This window comes from Rhinopithecus bieti, unplaced genomic scaffold (genome assembly GCF_001698545.2).
Source record: "Rhinopithecus bieti isolate Rb0 unplaced genomic scaffold, ASM169854v2 scaffold_13342, whole genome shotgun sequence".
NCBI lineage: Eukaryota > Metazoa > Chordata > Mammalia > Primates > Cercopithecidae > Rhinopithecus > Rhinopithecus bieti.
The window spans coordinates 422,895-447,538 of record NW_016807690.1 but is presented as its reverse complement, the minus strand read 5'-3'; the positions used below and the strand labels follow the sequence as shown (position 1 = coordinate 447,538).

Below are 24,644 nucleotides of genomic sequence, written 5' to 3'. Positions count from 1 at the left end.
AAAAAAAAAAAAAAAAAAAAAAAAAAAAAAGCCCTGTATTGTTTACTGTCCTGAGATTAGGAGGTCAAGCCTAAGAAATGCTCTCCACCAGGTTTCACCTGCAGTCCCTAGGAAAACAAACAGGTATACATTTCGACTTCTCTGAAATAGTCTCAACCACTAATATTAATCATAACTGCTAACCCAAAGTTAACAGTTATGATTATGAAAGAATATACCCTCTTTCTAGATCACAAAAAAACTAGGGGTGAGGAGTATGTAATTGGGAACATCACACACCAGCTGAAATGCAGATAAGTAGAACTCGTGACTGCAGAGGAAGACAACTTCCTCCAGTCACATACACCCCTTATACCACTTAAGCAGAGAAGATGAATAGACTCATTAACAGACTTAAAGATATAACCTCTCTATAAGTGATAAAAAAATAAGCAAAAGCATATAAACTTTATGCTTAGCCATCAATGTCTCAGTGTTCCATCTTACTTAGAAATGATCTACATATCCAATGAATATGCATTAACTCAATATAATACCATCCAGTGTTTTAAGTTATATAAAGATGTTGGAAACTTATCATTAGGCTGACATACTACAAAACATAATAACTGTTGAAATAAAGTTTGTCTGAATGATTATTGAACTTGGTTAAATGCAAATTTACATTTTCATAATCTTAAACATTAAATAGAAGTAATTCTGGCATTTTGGATCTGTAAACCTGTATAAGTTTATGAAAAGCATATCAAAGCAAAATAAAAGCATACAATTGTATAATATTTAACATTGATAAATAAGAAAAGACATAGCTGTTTTTATTAAACCAAAATTATTCAACTAGTATTATTTGCCAAAGATTTACCTAGTTTATGTGAACTTGGGTTTCTAAAATGTTTCTGAGGTAGGTTCCGTAAAAATACTTTTTTTTCTTCGCGTTCCCTTTGAATATTTTAAATATTAAGAGCTTGAGTTCCTCATTTTTGAGGGATATCAAGAATATGTAATTTACATAAGTGTATGTGTGTGTGTGTGTGTGTGTGTGTGTGTGTGTGAGCATGTACCAATCAGAATAAACATCCTTTAAGAGACTTCGTAGTATAACACATGAATACTCTCTGGAGGAAGACATTGCTGCTTACACCTAACATTTTCTGAATTATAGACACATTTTCTGAATTACAGACACATAGCAATACAGACACTGACAGAGACAGTTTATAGCTTCAATTCTAAACTTTCAGCCACATGTTGTGTCAAAAATAAACCAGAAACATAAAACTCACTTGTCCAGATATCAAAGAGCACTTCTCCTTCCAAGTGAGCACAAATGTCTTAACTGATGAACTTAAGGTGGACAAAAAATACTGTCAAAACAAATTTTCTGTTGCCTCGCACCCAACAGAGGATATAACTATAAATCATGACTCCACAAAAGGGATTACCAAATGGTCAGACAATAAAATCAAATTTCCAATCATTGCTGCCACCAATTGGCCATAAACAAACTGAAATGAGAACCAAGAAAAAATTAGTGGAGAGGAAAATTAAAACTAGAAAAACCGAATGTCTGCAAACTTCTATTGCCACTCTGGGGGCTGAGAAAAGACACACCTGGTGCACCTGTCTCATGAGGACATTTATCTCCATTAGGTGGATCTATTGGGCATCTTGGCGGAAGACTCCCAAAACCGTTAAAAGATAATTCTCAAAGAAGGGTAAAATAATGACTCCCATACATATATAAAAATGAATACGTGTTAAAGATTTTATTTAACTTATTAACAAGGAACTGGTGAGGTTCAAAAGACACATATAGCTTGGAGATATTGAAGTGAATGTGCCATTGGAGGCAAAACTGACCTTCTCTACAGTGGGAGAGGCAGTCAGTCGACCCTCCCCTTATAGGTGTCTAGACACAAATTATATTGCATTGATGTCAGTTATCTACAGTTAATGGAGTTGTAAAATAGCTCCAAGAGAATGAGAATCAGATTGTCTGGAAGGGTGTGCTATAGATGATGTGTGGTTTTCCACTAAAGCACAAGATACCCCATATAGTAGCTATTATTCTAATTAGGAGAACCACTGGGAGAATTTTGAACCAAGCACAATGGACCTTAACTCCGACATGGTAACAAGCCACTTAAACCAGTCCTGCAGACAACTAGCACAACTGCTTTTCCTTTCTTTCCAAGTAATCAAAGCACAGCAGGATATTGTAGAGGTGGAGAGCCCAGATTTTAGGATCAGAATTGGATCTGAATACGAAACCCCACCATGCTGTGAGATGCCCGGCAAACTATTTAACTTCTCTAAGTCTCTGTTTTCTTACCCGTGAAACTGGAAGAATAAAACCGATCTTACTAGGCGAATATGAGGATTAAACAAAATAGTGCTTGTAAAGCATTTAGCACAGTGCCCGGCAAACATTACGAGTACTTCACAAATAGTAACTAGTAACTATATGGCACTTGGTAATAAAAATACCAAATTGTTCTTTAAAGGTGGGCAATATTTGTGGTCCTTCTCAGATAGACATATGAACTCCAATAATTACAGTGCTTCTTTACATTTGATAATAAATAGGACACTTTCATATATATTATGCTGTTGTATGTTTCAGAGTTTTTCCCACATGCAGATGGTACAACTTATAAACATGTAAACGTGTTCACATGCTTATCACAGCCAGTGTCCATCAAAGAATCTGTATTCACACAAAACAAATAAATTGCCCATACATATTAACTCCTGAATTATAAATCAGATTGTTAACTTAAATGATGTCAGTCCATTGGAAGCCCTTTAACATATCCAGATAGTGTTTGTGCAACCTGGCAAAGTGATTAATGATGCACAATTTTCCCTGAATTTTCTCATTTTTTGGAAACTATACTTATAATAAGATCTAAATAAAAACAGGTAAACCATAGAAAATGGCAATTAATATTAAAACAGGAAAAAATCTGATTCCGTTCAAATGCTAACTCTTCTATCTAGCTGATGACTGTCAGATCTGTTTTTCAATTTTTAAGTTCAGGGGTACACGTGCACGTTCGTTGCATAGGTAAACTTGTGTCATGGGGGTAGTTGTACAGATTATTTCATCACCCAGGTATTAAGCCTAGTACCCATTAGTTATTTTTCCCTGTCCTCTCCCTCCTCCCTACCTCCGCTCTCCAAAAGGCCCCAGTGGGTGTTGTTCCCCTCTATGTGTCCATTTAGCTCCCACTTGTAAGTATCAACATGTGGTATTTGGTTTTCTGTTCATGAATCAACCTAAATGCCCATCAATGATCAACTGGATAAAGAAAATGTAGTACGTATACACCATAGAATACTATGCAGCCATTAAAAAAGAATGATATCATGTCCTTTACAAGGACATGGATGGAGCTGGAGGCCTGATAGCAGACTATCAGACCTTAAAGATTTATGTCATTAGAAGCAATATAATGCAGTAGCTGAGAGTATGGGCTGTGGAGTCAGACTGCCAGGGCTGGAATTTCTGCTCCATCAATGGTTAGCTGTATTATTTCAAATAATTTACAAACTTAACCTCTCAGTTCTTCAATTTCCTCCTCTGTAAAATGAGGATAATAAAAGAGCTAAATCTCAGGTTTATTATGAGACTAATTAAATGAGATAATAGTCTTAAAATGCTTGGAACAACGTCTGATACACAGTGAGTACTCGATAAATGGTTACTTTTATTGCCAAGATGGAGCAATCTTGAGAGGGCTGACGACATTTGTAACTGAACTTTGAGGTTGTCTTGAATATCCCATATCTTTACTTGGTTATAGTCAGATGAATCCTTGTCTATTTTTAAGGACACCTCCACGGATCCTGTCAGAGTGCTCAGCTGGCTCCGCAGAGACCTGGAGAAAAGTACAGCAGAGTTCCAAGATGTTAGGTTCAAACCCGGAGAATCATTTAGTGGGGAAACATCCAACTCAGGAGACCCACACAAAGGTTTCTCTGTAGACTATTACAACACCACCAAGGGCACTCCAGAAAGATTGCATTTTGAGATAACTCACAAAGAGAATCCTTGCCAGGGCCCCAGGGCCCAACTGGGCAATGGGAGTTCGGTAGATGAAGTTTCCTTCTATGCTAACCGCCTCACGAATCTAGTCATAGCCATGGCCCGCAAAGAGATCAATGAGAAGATCGATGGCTCTGAAAACAAATGTGTCCATCAGTCATTGTACATGGGGAATGAACCCCCACCCACCAAAAGCCTCAGTCAGGTAGCATCAGAGCTTGTGAATGAGACCGTCTCTGCGTGTTCCCGGAAGGCTGCCCCAGGCAAGGCTCCTGGCTCTGGAGACAGAGCCTCAGGATCATCACAAAGTCCCCCAAATTTGAAATACAAGTCCACTTTGAAGATCGAGGAGCGCGCCAAAGAAAGACAGGGTCCAGAGGACAAGCCTGCTTCTAAGAAGTCTTTCTTCTATAAGGAAGTGTTTGAATCTCGTAATGGAGATTATGCCAGAGAGGGTGGAAGGTTCTTTCCTCGGGAGAGAAAGAGGTTTCGAGGGCAGGAAAGGCCTGATGACTTTACAGCTTCTGTTAGTGAAGGGATCATGACCTATGCTAACAGTGTGGTGTCTGATATGATGGTCTCCATCATGAAGACACTGAAGATCCAAGTGAAAGACACCACGCTTGCCACCATCCTCCTGAAGAAGGTTCTGCTCAAGCATGCAAAAGATGTGGTCTCGGATCTCATCGACTCCTTCATGAGGAACCTCCACAGCATCACAGGGACCCTCATGACTGACACACAGTTTGTCTCGGCTGTGAAAAGAACTGTCTTCACTCACGGAAGCCAGAAGGCCGCAGATATCATGGATGCCATGCTAAGGAAGCTGTACAATGTAGTGTTTGTCAAGAAAGTCCCTGAGCATGTCAGGAAAGCCCGAGACACGGCTGAGAGTTATTCCCTCATCTCCATGAAAGGAATGGGCGATCCTAGAAACCGAAATGTGAACTTTGCCATGAAATCTGAAACTAAACCGAGAGAACAAATGTATTCTGAACCCAAATCAGAGGAGGAGACTTGTGCCAAAACTCTGGGTGAACACATTATCAAAGAGGGGCTGACCTTGTGGCATAAAAGTCAACAGAAAGAATGTAAATCTGTAGGTTTCCAGCATGCAGCATTTGAAGCTCCCAACGCACAGTGTAAGCCTTCACCAGACATTTCCTTTCAGTACCCTGAAGATATTTGCAACCTCAGCCCTCCTCCATATCCCCCAGAGAAACCTGAGAATTTTATATGTGATTCAGACTCCTGGGCCAAGGACCTGATCGTATCTGCCCTACTTCTGATTCAATATCACCTGGCCCAGGGAGGAAGAAGGGATGCACAGAGCTTCCTTCAAGCTGCTGGCACCACCAACTTTCCTGCCAATGAGCCTCCTGTAGTTCCTGATGAATCCTGCCTTAAGTCTGCTCCCATTGTAGGTGACCAAGAACAAGCAGAAAAGAAGGACCTAAGGAGTGTTTTCTTCAATTTCATCCAGAACTTACTTAGTGAGACCATTTTCAAGCGTGACCAGAGCTCTGAACCCAAGGTGCTGGAACAGCCAGTTAAGGAAGATGGGAAGTTGTGTGAAAGACCTTTAGCCCCTTCTCCCCCTAAACTATGTGAAGTTGATGAGACCCCTGGTGCCCTTTCTGGGCTGACCAAGATGGTTGTCAACCAGATAGATGGCCACATGAGTGGGCAGATGGTAGAACATCTGATGAACTCAGTGATGAAGCTGTGTGTCATCATTGCTAAGTCCTGTGATTCCTCTTTGGCAGAGCTGGGAGATGACAAGTTGGGAGATGACAAGTCTGGAGATGCCAGTAGCCTAACTTTGGCCTTCCCAGATAGTTTATATGAGTGTTTGCCAGTCAAGGGCACAGGGTCAGCAGAAGCTCTCCTGCAGAATGCCTATCAAGCTATCCATAATGAAATGAGAGGTATATCAGGTCAGCCTCCTGAAGGGTGTGCAGCACCCAAGGTGATTGTCAGCAATCACAACCTAACGGATACAGTTCAGAACAAGCAACTGCAAGCCGTCCTTCAATGGGTAGCTGCCTCTGAGCTCAACGTCCCTATTTTGTACTTTGCTGGTGATGACGAAGGGATCCAGGAGAAGGTAAGAAACAAAGGCAGAGGAATTGGGAAGCTTTATTAAGAGTTAACTAGGGCTTTAAGTTCTGGGTTCTTTCTGAATGGGAAAATAGCCACAGGGAAGGTAAAATGGGAACAGTAGGATTTGAAGATCATGCCTCTTGGCAGAGATAATGGATAAAGTAAAATTAGATTTTGCCCAATACAAGGCATATCAAAGGGGCAAGGGGGGGATAAATGATATTTGTCTGTTTTCTGCACTTAGGAGTAGGAGTGTACAGATGACGAACCCCCGAGAGACCTAGTGAAAATCAGATTCAGGGCTGGGCTCTAGGCTGAGTTTTGGATAGGACAGCATTGCTCAAAGGATGAGATGAAGCTGGAAAGTAACCCTAGGATGTGTGAGGGAAGAGGCAGAGTCTGAATTTATGACCTTTTCAAACGTGCCATTACTGTCTTAGCTGGTTGTCTAGGTGGTGGTGGGGATTTAAAAGGATTCAGTTGATAACACCCCTCTTCCCCCTACCCTAAGTTCTCAATCAGTTGACAAGTAAGAAAGACTAAAGCATAAGGCAGATGGGAAATCAACTTATCACTGTTATTACTGATGAAGGTAAACGTGCCTGATAAGTTCTTGTTCTCCATGCAAGGTGCCCAATAAGCATCAGAACTGCTCGCCAAAGGGAGGGTTTGAGTCTGGAGAACACGCACACTTACCCAAGATGCAGCTGCTTCATACGGAAGTGGGGGAATTAAAAAGACTATCCCCACAACCTTCTCTTCTCTCTCTTCTCTGCCTTCTCGTTCTCTCTCTCTCTCTCTCTGTGTGTGTCTCATTTTCTCTTCCTCAGTGCTTTTCATTGTCTCCTCTTGATTGAGAAAAGTGGAACACCTGCTGTTAATCATTCAGTAGCAACGGGTGGTACAAGAGGCTAAGATTATTTAGAAAAATTCATCATCATAGAAATCAAAAGATACAGAAAAAGAGGCTTTCTCTGCTTAATTAAGTGGTATTTACATGGTATTAGCAACGCTTGCAACTGGGTCGCTACATTTATCTGATGACTGGAAAGACACACGATTCCAGAGCATCCAGATTAGGCTATCTCAAGCCTAAACAAGAAACTGTATGGTCTTTGACTTTGGTCTTAGCAAGACTACACTTGCTACTCAAAGTGTAGTCTGTGGACCTGCAACATTGGCATCACCTGGAAGCTTTTTAGAAGTGCAGAATCTCACACATCCCTCCAGACCTACTGAATCAGAATCTTCATTTTAGCAAAATACCCAGGTGAGTTGTGTGCACATTCAAGTTAGGCTAGAAGACAATGTGAACTTCCAATATTAGATCTATTCCTAAGGGTCCTTGGCAAGCTCTGTCTCCATGAAGGGTTTCCATTCTGTAAAACAGACAACTACTTTATAGTATATAGCTATTAGCAGAGGTGGGGAGTGGGAGGCTATATTCTGAAGAAAATTTAAACTGATGAAAAAATCTAAAAATAAGCATAGCCTTCAGGTGTATAATGTGTGAGAGGGCCTTTTGTAGCCATCTTTGAAATCAAACCCATCATATATGACATACATGATACATTCTGGCTTTAGACTTTTTTTGAATTGAAATGTGTTGTTTTAGATTATTTTAAATTGAAACATGTATCTAAAATAGGCCAATAGACTTGCAGTCCCCCACTTTTATACACACACGCACACACGCACACACACACACACACACCTTTGTCTACTCGAAAGATAAGGACAGTCGTCTATTTTGTTGACTCCCTCTAAGAGTAGAAGGAACGGGAAGCAGCATGCTCAAACTTCAACTAATACATAGACGCACTGAATATTAGTATATTTTTACGAACAGGGATGACATAGACACCAAGGAAACTGCCTAAAATGACTTTTGAAAAGAGATTAATGTATGCAAATATTCTCATACTGATTCAGGTGATTGAACCTGCTGTCACTGGGATGTCTGTGAGCCTAATGTCTTTAAATACATTTGTATTTATTTTTGAATAAATAATATGTGTGCATAGTTCAAAATTCAAAAGTACAAAAGGATGCACAGTGAAAATTAAGGGTTGTTTTCTCACTTGTGTGCTCCATCCTATTGCCTTCCCTGGACAAAAAAACCATTTGGATCAGTTTCTTATTTATCCTTCCAGAAATACACACACACACATACATACACGTAAACTCGCAAATTATTATTTTTTATATATATATATCCTCTTCTGCAACATATAGAGCTGCCACATTCTTTTTAATGGCTTTATGTATTTTATAATATATGAAACCATTTCATATATATGTTTTATATATGTTTTATATATTTAACCACTCCCCTATGTATGGATATTTCAGTTGCCGCTATTTTGCACTGTAAGCAATGCTATACTGAATATCCTTGAATATACATAATTTGGCACAGATTCAAATGTATTCACATGTGCTATACACCTAGGAAATGAATTTCAAGGTCACTGAGAATATTATTTGTGTAATTTGATACATGTTACCAAATTGCCTTCCACAGAGCTTGTACCAATTTACACACCTATTAAAACAGTGTAAGAGGACTATTTCCTCACACTTAAACCAGCAGTGCAGGCTAAAATTTTAATTTGCTAAGTTGCTTTACTTTTTGTCTTATTAGGAATGAGGGTGAGTATCTTTGCATATATTTAAGACCATTTGAATTTCCTCTTCTGTGGATAAATTGGTCATAACTTCTGCCCATTTTTCTTTTTTTAACTTTTACTTTAGGTTCAGGGGTATATGTGCTTGTTTGTTATACAGGTAAACTCGTGTCACAGGGGTTTGTTGTACAGATTATTTTGTCACCCAGGTACTAATCCTAGTACCGACCCAATAGTTATTTTTTTCTGATTGTCTTCTTGCTCCCACCCTCCACCCTCAAGTGTCTGTTGTTCCTCTCTTTGTGTCCATGTGTTCTCATCATTTAACTCCCACTTCTGATAACATGCTGTATTTCATTTTCTGTTTCTGAGTTAATTTGGCAATGGTAATGGCCTCCAGCTGCATCAATGTTCCTTCAAAGGAGATGGCCGTGCTCTTTTTCACGGCTGCATAATATTCCATGGTGTATATGTACCGCATTTTCTTTATCCTATCTGCCATTAATGGGCATTTAGGTTAACTCCATGTCTTTGTTATTGTGAATACAGTGTTGCAATGAACATTCATGTGCATGTGTCTTTATGGTAAAACAATTTATATTCCTTTGGGTATACACCCAGTAATGGGATTGCTGGGTTGAATGGTAGTTCTGTTTTTAGCTCTTTGAGGAATTGCCACACTGCTTTCGACAATGGTTAAACTAATTTACACTCCCACCAACAGTGTGTATGTGTTGCCTTTTCTCCACAACCTTGCCATTACTTTTAATAATCGCCATTCTAACTGGTGTGAGATGGTATCTCATTATGGTTTTGATTTGCATTTATCTAGTGACCAGTGATATTGAGCTTGTGTTTATATGCTTGTTGGCCACACATATGTCTTCTTTTAAAAAGAGTCTGTTTGTGTCCTTTGCCCTCTTTTTAATGGGGTTTTTTTCTTGTAAATTTGTTTCAGTTCCTTATAGATGCTGAATATTAGACCTTTGTCAGATGCATAGTTTGCAAATATTTCCTTCCATTATGTAGGGTGTCTGTTTACTCTATTAATAGTTTCAATTGCTGTGCAGAAGCTCTTAAAATTTAATTAGATCCCATTTGTTGATTTTTACCCTTGTTGCAGTTGCTTTTGGTGTATTCATCATCATGAAATCTTTGCCAGTTCCTGTGTCCAGAATGGTATTGCCTAGGTTGTCTTCTAGGGTTTTTACAGTTTTTAGTCTTCCATTTAAGTCTTTAATCCATCTTGAGTTGAGTTTTGTTTATGGTGTAAGGAAGGGGTCCAGTTTCAATATTCTGTACATGGCTAGCCAGCTATCCCAGCACCTATTCAATAGGGAGTCCGTCCCCATTGCTTGTTTTGGTCAGCTTTGTCGAAGATCAGATGGTTGTAGCTGTGTGGCCTTATTTTTGGGCTCTCTATTCTGTTCCCTTGGTCTGTATGTCTGTTTTTGTACCAGTACCGTGCTGTTTTGGTTACTGTGACCCTGTAGTAAAATTTGAAGTTGAGTAATGTGATGCCGCTAGCTTTGTTCTTTTCACCTAGGATTGCCTTGGTTATTGGCAGGCTCTTTTTTGGTTCCGTATGAATTTGAAAATAGTTTTTTCTAATTCTATGAAGAATTTCATTGGTAGTTTAATGGGAATAGCATTGAACATTTAAGTTGCTTTGGGCAGTATGACCATTTTAACAACATTGATTCTTCCTATCCATGAGCATGGAATATTTTTCCATTTGTTTGTGTCATTTTTGATTTCTTTGAGCAGTGTTTTGTAATTCTCATTGTAGAGATTTTCACCTCCCCGGTTAGCTGTATTCCTAGGTATTCTTTTTATGTTCTCCCCAATTTTTTATTGCATTGTAGGCCTTTTTCTTATTGATCTATAAGAGTTTTATATATTACAAGAAATCAACCTTTATGATACTAAATACAAATGTTTCCTTTGCCATTGGTCTTTTGATTGGTGTGTTGTTGTTGTTGTTGTTGTTGTTTGTTTCTGCCATACAAATGTCATCAAATATGAGACATTTTTCTTTTTGCTGGGTTTTATGTTATATTTTGGAAAACATTCTCCACTTTATGATATTAGCAAAACTTTCTCATTTTTTTTTCTAGTACAGTCATGCATCGCTTAGTCATGGGGATATGTTCTGAGAACTGTGTCATTAAGCGATTTCCCCATTGTGTGAACATAATAGACTGTGCTTACACAAACCTAGCTGGTATAGCCTACTGCATATCTACCTTATATTGTATAGCCTATGGCTCCTAGGCTACACACCTATATACAGCATGTTACTGTACTGAATACTGTAAGCAATTGTAACACCACGGTATGTGTGGATCTAAACATATCTAAATATAGAAAAGGTACAGTAAAAATATGGTTTGAAAGATAAATGGTGCATCTGTGCAGGTCACTTACCATGAGTGGAGCTCACAGGACTGGAAGTTGCTCTGGATGAGTGAGTGACTGAGTGGTGAGTGAATGTGGAGGCCTAGGACATTACCGTTCACTACTGTAGACTTCATAAACACCGTACATTTAGGCTACAATAAATATATTTTAAAATATTTTTCTTTCTTCAATAATAAATTAACAGCTTACTCTAACATTTGTATGTTACAAACTTTTAATTTTTTTAACTTTTTGACTCCTTTGTAATAACACTTAGCTTAAAACACACATTGTACAGTTACACAAAAATATTTTCTTTATATTCTTTTTTATGAGTTTTTTTCTATTTAATTTTTTTTACTTTTTATTAAAAATGAAGATACAAACACACACATTGACCTAGGCCCACACAGGGTCAGGATCATCAATATCATTGCCTTCCACTTCTGCATGTTCTCCCACTAGAAGGTCTTCAAGGTAAGTAACACTCATGGAGCTATTATGTCCTATGATGACAATGCCTTTGTCCTGAAGGACCTGCCTGAGGCTGTTTTACAATTAATTTTTTTAATAAGTAGAAGGAGTAGACTAAAATAACACTAAAAGTGTAGTACAGTGAATACAGAAATCAGTACTGTAGTCATTAATTTTCATTATGAAGTACTATCCACTATATGTAATAGTGTGTGCTAGACTTTTATATAACTGGCAGCATGGTAGGTTTGTTTACAGCAGCATCACCCCCAACAAGTGAGTAATGTGTTGTGCTATGTTACGATAACTATGATATCACTGGAAAATAGGAGTTTTTCAGGTCCATTATAAGCATATGGAACCACCATCATATGTATAGTCTGTGGTTGACTGAAACATCATTATGCAGTGCATGACTGTACTTTTATGATTTTTAAAATATATTTAAGACTCTAATACATTTTGAATTCATTTATATATAAGGTATGAAGTAAGGTTACAATCCTTTTTTTTTTTTTTTTTGAGACAGAGTCTCGCTCTGTCACCCAGGCTGGAGTGCAGTGGCGTGATCTAGGCTCACTGCAACCTCTGTCCCCCAGGTTCAAGCGATTCTCCTGCCTCAGCCTCCCGAGTAGCTGGGATTACAGGCATGCTGTAATTTGTGTACTTTTGGTAGAGACAGGGTTTTGCCATCTTGGCCAGGCTGGTCTTGAACTCTTGACCTCATGATCCACCTGCCTCAGCCTCCCAAAGTGCTGGGATTACAGGCATGAGGTACCGCGTCTGGCCATAATCTCTTATTCTTTTCCTGTTCTTTTTCTAAACTTTCTACTCTGTGCCATTGAATTGTCCATCTACTCTTGTACCATTGGCATCCTGTTTTAATTACTGTAATTCTATAATATTTTTGAATATCCGATAGGACTGGAGACTCTTTATTTCTCTGCCTCAGAATTTTCTAGGCTATTCTTGTTTACATTTCCCAGTTTTCATCCCCCATCCATGTGCAACCATTAACCTTTCCATCATTATAAATTTGCCTTTCCTTGACGTTTTATGTAATGGAGCCATAAAGTATGTGGTCTTTTACATCAGGCTCCTCACACTTAGTGTAAGGTTTTTGTGGTTCATCTGTGTTGTAGCATGTATCAGTAGTTTCTTTCTTTTTATTGCTGAAGAGTCCTTCATTATGTAGATATACTGCATTCGTTTTGTCCATCTATCAGTTCATAGATATTTAGATGGTTTCCATTTTTGCTATTATGTGCAAGGCCACTATGAGCATGCACATACAAGCCTGTGTGGTTATGTTTTCATTTCTCTTGGGCAGATAATGAGGTGTGGAATTGCAGCATGTTACAATAAGTGTCGTTCAATAAATGTAATTTATTTCGCTCTGTCGCCCAGGCTGGAGTGCAGTGGCCTGATTTCAGCTCACTGCAAGCTCCGCCTCCCAGGTTCCCGCCATTCTCCTGCCTCAGCCTCCGAGTAGCTGGGACTGCAGGCGCCCGCCACCTCGCCCAGCTAGTTTTTTTGTATTTTTTAGTAGAGACGGGGTTTCACTGTGTTAGCCAGGATGGTCTCAATCTCCTGACCTCGTGATCCTCCCGTCTCGGTCTCCCAAAGTGCTGGGATTACAGGCTTGAGCCACCGCATCCGGCCTTTCCCCCCTCTCTTGCCTAGGCTGGAGTGCAGTGGCATAATCATAGTCACTGTAGCCTCCAACTCCCTAGGCTTAAGCGATCCTCCCACCTCAGCCTCCCAAGTAGCTGGGACTACAGGCACCCCCCACCACACCCAGTTAATTGCTGTACTTTTTTGTAGAGACGAGGTCTTGTCATGTTGCCCAGGCTGGTCTGGAACTCCAGGGCTCAAGTGATCCGAACACCTCGGCCTCCCAAAGTGCCAGGAAAACAGGCATGAGCCACCACACCCGACCGGTTAAGTGTAATTTCTTAAGAAATTGCCAAACTGTGCTCGCTTCGGCAGCACATATACTAAAAAAGAAATTGCCAAACTATTTCCTGAAGTGGCTGTAGCATTTTACATTTTCACCAGTAATTTACACAGGTTTCAGTTTCTCCACATCCTGGTCAGTATTCTTCTTTCATTTATTGTAATGATTATAGTGGTATCTCATTGTGGATTTCATTTGGCAAACATACATTAAAATGAAAACTATTGAGCACATTATTCTATTATGTGCTCATTAGCCATTCATATATATTCTTTTAGTGAGATATCCGTGCAATTCTTTCACCCATAATTTGGTTGGATTGTTTTCTTCTTGATTAGAATTATAAGAGCTCTTTTATATATTCTGGATACAAGTCCTGTATCTGATATATTTTTGCAAATATTTTCTCTCAGTTTGTGGCTTATCTTTTTATGTAATGGAGTCTTTTGAAGAGCAAAATGAAGTCTAATTAGATGACATCCAATTTATCATTTTTTACTTTTATGTCTTGTGATTTTAGTGTCATAACAAATTTTTGCCTACCCAGTGCTCCTCAACCAGGAGCAATTTTGCCCCCCAGGGGACATTTGGCAATGTCTGGAGACGTATTTGGCTGTCACAACAGAGAAAGGGATTACCACTGGAGTCAAACAGGTAGAGGCCAAGGATACTGCTAAACAACATGCAATGAGCAAAATAGCCCCACAACCAACCCAGAAGGCCAGGAGTGCTGAGAGCTGGTAACCTTGACCTATGCAAGGCCATGAAGATTTTCTCCTTGTTTTTGTCTACATGTTTGATAATTTTAGCTCTTATATTTGGGTCTATGATCTACTTTTAGTTAATTTTTGTGAGGTAGGAGTCCAAATTCAGTATTTTGCATATAGATATGAAGGTTATCTTGGCACCATTTGTTGAAAAGACCACTGGGTATCTGGTCCCTCTGAATTATCCGTCTCCTTTATTGAAAAATCCTACTGACCATTAATGTTAGATTCGAGTCTTCTTTTGATTGGCATTTTCATGGTACATCTTTTTCTATAATTTTAACTTATTATATATGAAGTAAGGTTTTTGTAGGCAGCATACACTTGGGTTATATTTTTTGTCCATTCTGACATTTGATATGTTTAGATCATTTACACTTAGCCCAATTTATGGATATGTTTGGATTTAAGTTTACCATTTTGTTATTTGTCACTTCTATCTTTTTTCTCCCTGTTTTCCCTTTGCTGCCTTCTCTTGGACTATTTGAACATGTTTTAGTATTCCATTTTAATTTATCTATTGCTTTTTTGACTATATCTTTTTGTGTAGTTTTTTTAGTGGTTAATCTAGGGATTATAATATACATACCAACTTCTCAGAATCCATGCAGCATCAATAGTTAGTTTACCACTTAAGCTGGAATGTAGAAATATTACTACCATATAAGGTTCCTTTCTCCTTCTCCCTTTATAGTTGAGTTGCTTTATGTATTTAATCTACATACTTTGAAAAAACCCTCAGTTACTTTTGCTTTCAACCTTAAAACATTTTTTTTTTTTTAAGACAGAATCTCACTCTGTTGCCCAGGCTGGAGTGCAGTGGCCTGATCTCGGCTCATTGCAACGTCCGCCTCCTGAATTCAAGCAATTCTCCTGCCTCAGCCTCCCAAGTAGCTGGGATTACAGGCACATGCCATAATGCCCAGCTATTTTGTATTTTAGTAGAGACAGATTTTGCCATGTTGGCCAGGCTGGTCTCAAACTCCTGACCTCAAGTGATCCTCCTGCCTCAGCCTCCCAAAGTGCTGGGATTACAGGCATGAGCCACTGCTCCTGACCCTTAAAACATATTTTAAAGAACTGAAGAGGATAGCTTACTATTTATACTGAGAGCTTGCTCTTCATTCATTCTTAATATTCCCAGTTTCCTTCTGTTATCATTGTCCTTCTCTCTGAAGAACTTCCTTTAGCAATTCTTTTAGAACACATTTTCTGGCAATGAATTCTCTCAGTTTTATTTAATCTGGCAATGTCTTTAGTTGACTTTCATTCTTGAGTTATAATTTCTGCTGGATATAGAATTCTAATTTGGCAAGTTTTTTTCTCTTAGCAGTTAAAACACATGCCACTTTCTTCTGTCCTCTATGGTTTCTGATGAGAAATTGGCTGTCATTTGACTTGCAGTTCCCCTATAAATGGTTTTCCCTGGATGTTTTAAAGATTTTTTTTCTTTTTCTTTAATTTTCAGTGATTTAGTTATGGTAGGTCTTGGAGTTAATTTCTTTGGGTTTGGGTTTGTTTTATTTGAGGTACCCTGAGCTTTTTGAATGTATAGGTTTAAAACTTTTTGGCAAATTAGGAATACTTTCATCCATTATTTCTTCAAATATGTTTTGCATCATCACTTTTCTCTTCTCCTTTGGTATTCTAATAACATAAATGTTAAAGCTTTTGGTATTGCCCACAAGTCCTTGGGCTCTGTTTATTTTTTAAATGTTTTTTGAAATAAGCTTAATCAATCTTGTATGTTGTTCAGCATGGATAATTTCTGTCAATCTACCTTCGAGTTTACTGACTTTCCTCTCTCATTTACATTCCGCTATTTAGCCCACCCAATACATTTTTATTTTATATTTTGTAGGTAAGTTTTAGTTCTAAAATTTCCATTTGGTTCTTCTATTTCAGTTTCTCACATGGCTATTTATCTTTCTGAAGACGCTCTCAATATTTGGTCTGTTTATTTACCTGCCCTTTGTCGTAAAAGTCAAGAGCAAAATGAACAAAATAAAATCTGATTACTTGAAAGAGTTTGTTGCCCTTAGGATTCCAGATAAATGACAGCATTGTATTTATATTAGAATGGTTGCTTAACTAACTTCTCATTTTGTACTTGGAAAAAGAGCTAAAGATAGGATCCAATACCTGCTATGAATTTTGGTTCTGCTAATTACTAGCAGTTAATTCTGACAAATCTCTGTACTTCTCTGGGAAAAATTTTCATGAGGGTTGAATTGTTCTCTGAGGTGCCTTTTTGCTCTAACATTTTAGGATTCTGTGGTCTATGGGGCATAGAAAGCAGCATCCACATTTGTCCACTGGATATTTTCCATCTGCCCTTTTGGTCTTAGGACAATGATGGAGACTTTTATAATATTAGGGTGAGCTTAGAACCTTAGAATTCTTAGAGAGCAAGATCATGGGCAGGTGGATGTTAACATCTCTTCTTTAAACTAAGAATGATGTCACCAACCTCCTTCTGTTAAACAGGCCAACAAACTTTAACGTCTGTGTTGCAGTTTCCTGAGGTCTGCCTGGCCTCTCTGCTCTAGCCTTGGCAGGCTCCATCTGGCCTGCCATGAGATGCTGTGCCTTGCCACTAGTGTTTTCTTTCCTTTCACAGCTACTTCAGCTCTCAGCTGCTGCTGTGGACAAAGGATGCAGCGTGGGCGAGGTTCTGCAGTCGGTGCTGCGCTATGAGAAGGAGCGCCAGCTGAACGAGGCGGTGGGGAATGTCACACCCCTGCAGCTGCTGGACTGGCTGATGGTGAACCTGTGATCGGCAACCCCACTGCTTTCCCCTCTTCCGGCAGTGGGCCCGGCCCTTATCCCCGCCCTTCTTTCTCACTTCCACACCTCCCCCTCTATATCCTTACAGAGCCCTAACATTATCTTCATACCACTCTCATCAAAGACATGTCATCTTATGCTAGTCACTGAATTTTGCAGATTTTCCTGTCCATGTGAACAAGGACATAAAATTAAAAAATTACAATTAAAGGGCTCCACATGTTTTGTTTCCTTGGGATCCAATGGTACAATCAGGTAAAGAAATCCCAGGAGTGAAAAAAATAACCAGATGAATGGTAAAGGTACAACAGAGCTGGACTGAGAGGCCCTGCTGAAGGTCACTCAGCCTGTCCCCTGTCCATGTCACAATTTGCAGCTTCCATATTTAAACTATTCTCTTAAAATAAGCCACAGTTTATCAAGAATTCATTTTAACCTTTTATAACCATGAAAATCAGAAGATACTTTCTAACATTCAATCAAAATCATCCTGATTACAATGTTGAAGACTTGGCCTCTAATTATCTGCAGTGCTGCAGAACAGTGTCCACCTCCAACTTCATCCATAGTTGAAGATCGTGTCAGGAATGCTCCCAAGGATCTGAGTTCTGTTGCTGGTTTTGTGGCTTTCTGGCTATAGAAACTGGGATAAGTTGCCTGTTCTAACACTGCTCTGACTTAATGTCCATATCGCCCCACTTAAGGAATATTTTCTATTCTTATCCTGAATTTTCTGTGGAAATTTTCTATTCTTGACTCTTCTTTCCATTTAGAGACTTCTCCATTGGCTTCTAATTTTCTTTCTATATCTCTGGGTCTCTTAGGGGACCTCCTCAACTCTGGCAACTCCTTATATATTTATCTTTCCTAGGATTTTCTCTCAACCCTCTGCTATTCTAACTCAAGATCTTCCCTGGGAGATTACATCCAAATCCATTGCTTCAGTGATCTGGTGTCCCCCTTCATAAAATATTATGCAACTATTAAAATGAAAACTATATTGGGGGAGGTTATTCCAAATGCCAAGTAAAAAAATTGTTTTTATATATTCTGTTTCTGATGTTATGATCTTAAGTTTCATGTAAAATTCTATCTGTCCTATGACAACCACATAAAAAATCATGTATTTGTATAGATGAGGATTAGAAAGGGAAGTAAGAAGACATACTTAGAGGTGGCATATGATAGATGAGTGAACATGTCCTGCTTGTTTACCCAGCTTCCTTTCCTTTGGGAAACCTTCCATCCGTTGCTCTAGTCTAAAGAAGCATCAGTCACAGCGCCTTCACCATCACTGTGGGCTTGGGACCCAGACTGGCCAAGCATCCCAGTCTCCCAGTCACAGTTTCTGTGTCACCATCATTTTGGAGACTCCCTCTTAGCAAGGAAGCCTGTATCTTTTGACTGGATATTGGTGGTTAACTTCTGAGCAGGGCCTGTCATCAGGATGAAGTTAACCATAAGAGAAGCAAGGCTAATAGATGAAGAGGGAGTCTGAGCCCTACAACCTCATTTGAATTCCTGACTCCTGCTGTGCCTGAAACTACATCTACCCTTTCTGATTCCCCAGTTATATAAGTCAATAAATGTCTTCGGCTGTTTAAACTACTTCTGAATTCAGCTTCTATCATTTTCAAACAAAAATCCTGACATAGGTTGGCAGTCATGGGCAAGAAGAAAAAAAATTTTCTTTTGTTTAAGAGTTCCCTTAATGATGCTACAACATTGAGAGTTAAAAACTACCTGCCCCCTCTACACACATAAACACATATGGAATGAATTTAAGTGCAAGGACATCCTTCTGCATCCCTCATAAGTGGAATCATGCCAATTGGCCATATTAATAGAGTTTTTTAAAATAAACTTTTATGTATTTAAAAAAAAACAGTCTGAAGTATTGTACAATATAAGTGCTGTCTTAATACAAATCACTGGTGGAGAGGAGCAGGACATACCCTCAGCAAAGGTCATACAATAGGGGGTAAAATGTTTGTTTTCTTGAGGGAGAAGTTTTTGCTCTGTCCCGGGGAGGTCATGGACACCTCCGCCCCAACAGGTGCCTCTGACTTCTTGGGAGCTTCTACCAGTTGAGGCAGCTGAACGGTGTCAGCTCCGTGCTGGAGAGAGTCCTGCTGATCCCCTGAAGGCTGAACATGCTTCGTGGAGCCATCGTTTGTTTTCTCTGTAGTCTCGTTGGTGATCTCATCTGCTAAAGGAGAGAGAAGACAGAAGGGAACAAGATTCAAATGTGGATTATATGTTAATTGTCCTTTAGGTTGTACATCACTTAGCAGAAACCATGACTGTGATGATACAAAACCAGTTCATTTGCAAAGCACATTCAACATGCCAGACATTATTCTAAGCACTGTACGTTCACTAATTCATCTGATCATTTCAGCAACCCTGGAGAATAGGCATGATTCTCATTCTCATAAATGGAGATACTGAGCTACAGAGAGGTTAAGTCCACACCTGATAAGTAGTAGAACCAGAATTTAATCCCCAGGTAACCTGACTCTTATGACCATCTACCTAACCACTAGACTATATTGCACATAAAAATTTGCATAATGCCATAATCTGGCACTGACAGAAATGCTAAAGGTAACTATAGGGCATAAAGGGGTGGACACATTTAATGAAAAGGGGAGGAGGAGAAAGGAAATTGATTATAGGAGAAAAATGGAAAATCCTAATGAGGGGCAAAAAAGATCCAGGCTAATGCCAAATTTCCCAGAAAAGGAAAATCCCAAAGGTAAGAAATAGCAGGATAGTCATGACGTAGCCACAAGAATTACCCCAGGGTGAGGTTACAGAAATTGACGTGCAAATCCTTCAGAAATGCTTGGCTTCCTGGACTGTGGGAATAGGACTGGTTGACAGGCTGTACCTTTTTTGCTCGAGTGATGACAGCCTTGAACCTTGTCCTTCCTTGTCTCAGAAGGGAAAAAGGAACTGGATTTCCTCAGGGTCTGGGGCCTGGGTTGTGGCTTGAGGTTCCGAGACTGATGAATCCAAGCATGCTTGAGGGCCTGGTCCGGGGTCATGCGAAGAGAAGGTTCCCATCTGCACCCCAACAAAGCCCCTCATGGGTTATTATTTTACTTCCTTTTAATATATTAAAACATTTTTAAAACCCAATAAAGATTTTTATTTAAGCTATGTTGTTATCTCAAAGATATATCATCACAGAACAGAGATCATGGCATATAACTTAAAAGTACCTGGAAACAACTATTGGAAAAATCTTTCTAGAAGATGTGTATAACAAGCCAGGGGATATATATTACAGTCCAAGTCTTCCAGCATTCCTAGAAATTCCCTTATAAGAAATATCATTTTACAAAAGCTTAATCAATAGGATTTAGGGTTTACTAAGCTAACAATATTAAAAACAGAGATTTGAATTTCCAGACTACAGAACTGGGGCTTCAAAAATATCGCAAGGAGATTTACAGAATTCTAGAATATTAAGATTTGCAAGGGGACTTGGATATAATCCAATCAAACCTGTAATTCAGTAGCAGAATACATTGACCGAATTACCATCATGGAATCACCCTGCCAATTCTTGAGTAATTTCAGTGACAAGACATTAACTCACAGAACCATCTATTCCAATTTTGAAAAACTCTGATTCTTTAAAAGTTCTTGATTTTTATTGTGCCAAAACTGGTTTGCTTCCCAGTAACTTTTACCTAGGTCCTAATTCATCAACCCATTACCATCATACAAAATAACTAATCCTTCTTTTATGGTTCAGTCCTTCAACCATCTGAAAATATTTACATTGCTACTAACTGATAATCATATGATATGGTTTTCACCATCTGGCCACCTTCTGAAATAAGGATATTTTAGCAGTTGTCTAACTGGTGTCCATCATGGTGGGAATAGCTTCTATCACTGCAGGGAGACAGTATGAGCATTCTAGACTCATCAAGATCCTAAAACAGCTCAAACTCTCATTTCTGTGTCAAATGAACTGCTGTTAAACAACATCTTTCCTTTCCTGGACTTTTGGAGTTAGCCTACAAAGTCTAGACACAGGGCTTTACATTTATGCCTATTGAACTTGGCTCAAAACTTTTCATCTCTCATTCCAAAGATTTGCTGATTAGCAATATATATATAAGGTAATAGTCCCCATCAGCCCGACTGCCTCTTGCAAGTTATGAGTAATCCGTCCTTTGCACTAAAGAGAAAATAATGTCTTCCTTGGTGCTAAGCTGTGTTCTGGATGGTCGAGGTTTCCAGATAACCCATCTGTCTCAGCAGTTGGTTTCTGTCATTTGTTAAGGTAGGGGTAAAGATGGGGTACAGGATCCTTCTCTACCTTGATTATTCTGATGAGTGAATAGCATGACCCCCTACAATGGGAATACTTTCATCACTACCTCATGGTTCACCCTCTGAGCTAGTACCGAAATTCCAGAGTGCGCAGATGCCAGAAGAGTATTTTGATAACACTACTCCATCCATCTGGAAGAATAAGAGACTGTAATGATACGATCTTCTAAAAATACTAAATTATAGGACTGATGGAACTGGAAGGGAGCTTAGGAATACCCTATTGTATAGGAAAGAACACTGAGGCCCAGACAAAAGTGATGACTTGCCAAGTATCACATGGATAATCTACTTGCCACTCTGTGGAGCTAGATTCACCTCTTTAATAGTCGTAAAATAATAAGAATAGCTAACGTTTTCTAAACACCTTTTAAACTGGGCACTGTGCTGGGTACTATGACTTAAGTGCAGACAATTTCTAAGATTCAAAATATGCATATAGATTGTTAAAAGTTGTACATAATAAATGGTTCACAGCTCACCCTTCCCCTAATTCCCTAATATAAGAGGATTTGGGTACTAAATCCTAGGCGGATGGGGACAGGCCCTGAAACCGGTTTACACTAGATGTGTATGCAAATCATTACAACAAGCACTCAGCAGGTTGGCTTCAGCTCACAGAGCAGAAGAAATTCAGGACTGGCCTCCAATCTCACTGTCAGGCAGTGTGAGGCCAGGAAGATGACAAACTCTACCATACACTGTGTATTCCTGGGCAAGTCTCTTAATCTCTTTGAATCCCAACCTCCATACGTGTAAAATAGAACAAATCATCCTCCCTGACAACCACACAGTAGGGAGAGAGAGATGTCTGATGAGACAACAGATGTGGAAGCAATTTGTAGACTTTAAAGCTCTATTGTTAGCATTTCTTGTTACTTTCATAACTATCTCCCAGCCTTCGACTTTCACCAGCGAACGTGTGTCAAAGTACAGCATTTCAGAGGAAACCCCGAGGCAGAGATATCCCAACAAACTCACACCAAACACCTTCTGAGGAAGTCCAGGAAGCTGGTGTCATAGGTTTTCAGCATCATCGTGAGGTCCTTGGAGTCTGGGTATCTTTTCTTCCCCCTGTTGTTGGTTATATTTTTAGGAAAACCTTTGGAATCTGTAGAGATACAACATTCTGTCTTTAGTTTCAGGTGTAAATATTTACTGGTCACATCATGCTGCTGCTTAGAGTGGCCTCTGTAGCTCTTTTGCTCTTTGTCTTACACACTCGCCTCATGCCACACCCCAATAAACACACACACACACACACACACACACACACACACACACAGACTCAGTTTGAAATAACCATGTGTAGATTACCCAAGGAATACAATTTACTTTAACAATTGATTTTTTCCTACTATTATGTTCTGAGCTTCCTTCCCACTACCTCCTCTCCAAATCAAAGAAATAATTTAAGTGGTTTAACACCAAGATAAAATAATAATGCTACTGATAATAATCATAATGGTAAAGTAAATCTTAAGTGACAAGGTCCTGTGAAATTGTACAAAGATCCATTTCCTTTTGGATCATGGCCTCAGCCCTCCCACTTCATCCTACCTTGCCCTTTTTAACAATGACCCAAGAAGAATCAAGCGCACAGTCTTATAAATAACGAAACTCCTAAAGTCATGATCGTGTAAGTGTTTTCTTGTACAAGCTTTTCTCACTCTGGCCCTCATTAATCATTCCCTCCATTCCCTTCCTACTGCCTGAGCCACCTAGGCCACCTAAGTATATTATCTTACCAGCCTTGAGACAACAGCATTTTGCTGCTAATTGCGGGTATTAACTAGGAGTTGCCAGGGGCTGAGGAGCTGTTGGCAGCCCAAACCTGGGAAAGGGAGTCAAGAACTGAAGTGAACAACAGTGTTTCCCAAATTCATCTTGTCATAAGAATCACAAGGAGCTGTCATTAAAAACGTCAAATCCTGGGTCCTATCTCAATCTTCCCATAGCTTATAGAAGAGAATCATAGGAATTTTAGCTTTTCTGCCAAGTCCCCAAATGATTCTTACATTTGGATAGATTTTGGAAAACACTGACGAAGATGCAGTTCTCAGCAACATTCCTTCTTTCACAGGAAGTGAAGACATGGATGTTGCTGCCAAAATCCTATCATCATCCTAAAGCCTAGTGCTAATGGTTGAAATAAGGAACTCTGTGAAGTGGGTGTGCCTATGTCTTTAGCACGTTCCTGCGAAGGTGCTCTATGTTCCCCTCCTGCTAGTCCCCACCTAGATGCTATCTCATGAGTTCAGTGTTGCAGGCTCAAGATGTGTCTTCCCACAATGACTCTGCCTAATCTGAAAGGCTGAATTATTAAGTTGTGGGTAGAAAAAGTATATTTGGGATCCGAAGACCGGTTCCCTTGGTCCATGTGTAAGTTATACTGGGGAGCCAGCCAGATCCTCTGCCTACCGCCAGATTGCTCGGTTAATGTGTGGGCACCATTCTATGGCAACCAGGACACTGCCCTGCTCAGAGGCAAGGTCTCCAAAGCTCCAGCCATGATACAAGGTGATGTTTAAAAGAATTAACCATTGGAGGCCGGGCGCGGTGGCTCAAGCCTGTAATCCCAGCACTTTGGGAGGCCGAGACGGGCGGATCACGAGCTCAGGAGATCGAGACCATCCTGGCTAACACGGTGAAACCCCGTCTCTACTCAAAATACAAAAAACTAGCCGGGCGAGGTGGCGGGCGCCTGTAGTCCCAGCTACTCGGGAGGCTGAGGCAGGAGAATGGCGTGAACCCGGGAGGCGGAGCTTGCAGTGAGCTGAGATCTGGCCACTGCACTCCAGCCTGGGAGACAGAGCCAGACTCCGTCTCAAAAAAAAAAAAAAAAAAAAAAAAAAAAAAAAAAAAGAATTAACCATTGGAATCAATGGCATGGAACCGACTAATCAGAATGGAAGACAGCCCTGGCACTGGAGTGGGATCATAGAGCACCTCTGCCTGCTTGGCCTTCAGCTTTTAGGTTTTGGATCATGGAGAGTTTAAGGAGTCCTGGGAGAGGGCCAGGGAGCCTGCAGTTGTGGCAGGGCTCTGTACCATGTGGCTTTTTACCAAATGGTACAGAAATAGACAAATTACAACCCCCACATGGCTGAATCAGTTCATACTGGCCA

General features: G+C 39.7%; 2 protein-coding genes across 22 annotated transcripts in view; one reads left to right on the top strand and one right to left on the bottom strand.

Moving 5' to 3' along the window:
• The window catches only part of AKAP3 (A-kinase anchoring protein 3), a 39,772-nt gene extending 22,395 nt beyond the window's left edge, over nt 1-17,377 (top strand). For all 3 annotated transcript variants that reach the window (XM_017883294.1, XM_017883295.1, XM_017883293.1), the window contains exons 4-5: nt 3,834-6,155; nt 16,997-17,377. In XM_017883294.1, coding sequence (XP_017738783.1) covers nt 3,834-6,155; nt 16,997-17,152 — 2,478 coding nt within the window. In that variant the 3' untranslated portion in view covers nt 17,153-17,377. The remainder of the gene's footprint in view (nt 1-3,833; nt 6,156-16,996) is intronic.
• A 1,626-nt stretch (nt 17,378-19,003) lies between these two features.
• DYRK4 (dual specificity tyrosine phosphorylation regulated kinase 4) overlaps nt 19,004-24,644 on the bottom strand; it is a 57,464-nt gene continuing 51,823 nt past the window's right edge. For 13 of the 19 annotated variants that reach the window (XM_017883300.1, XM_017883301.1, XM_017883296.1 and 10 more), the window contains 3 exons: nt 22,498-22,627; nt 20,057-20,232; nt 19,008-19,372 (listed from right to left, as the gene is read on the bottom strand). In XM_017883300.1, coding sequence (XP_017738789.1) covers nt 19,131-19,372; nt 20,057-20,232; nt 22,498-22,627 — 548 coding nt within the window. In that variant the 3' untranslated portion in view covers nt 19,008-19,130. Of the gene's footprint in view, nt 19,373-20,056; nt 20,233-22,497; nt 22,628-24,644 lie in introns of all 19 variants that reach the window. The other 6 variants (XR_001887532.1, XR_001887533.1, XM_017883299.1 and 3 more) reach the window with 6 other exon arrangements.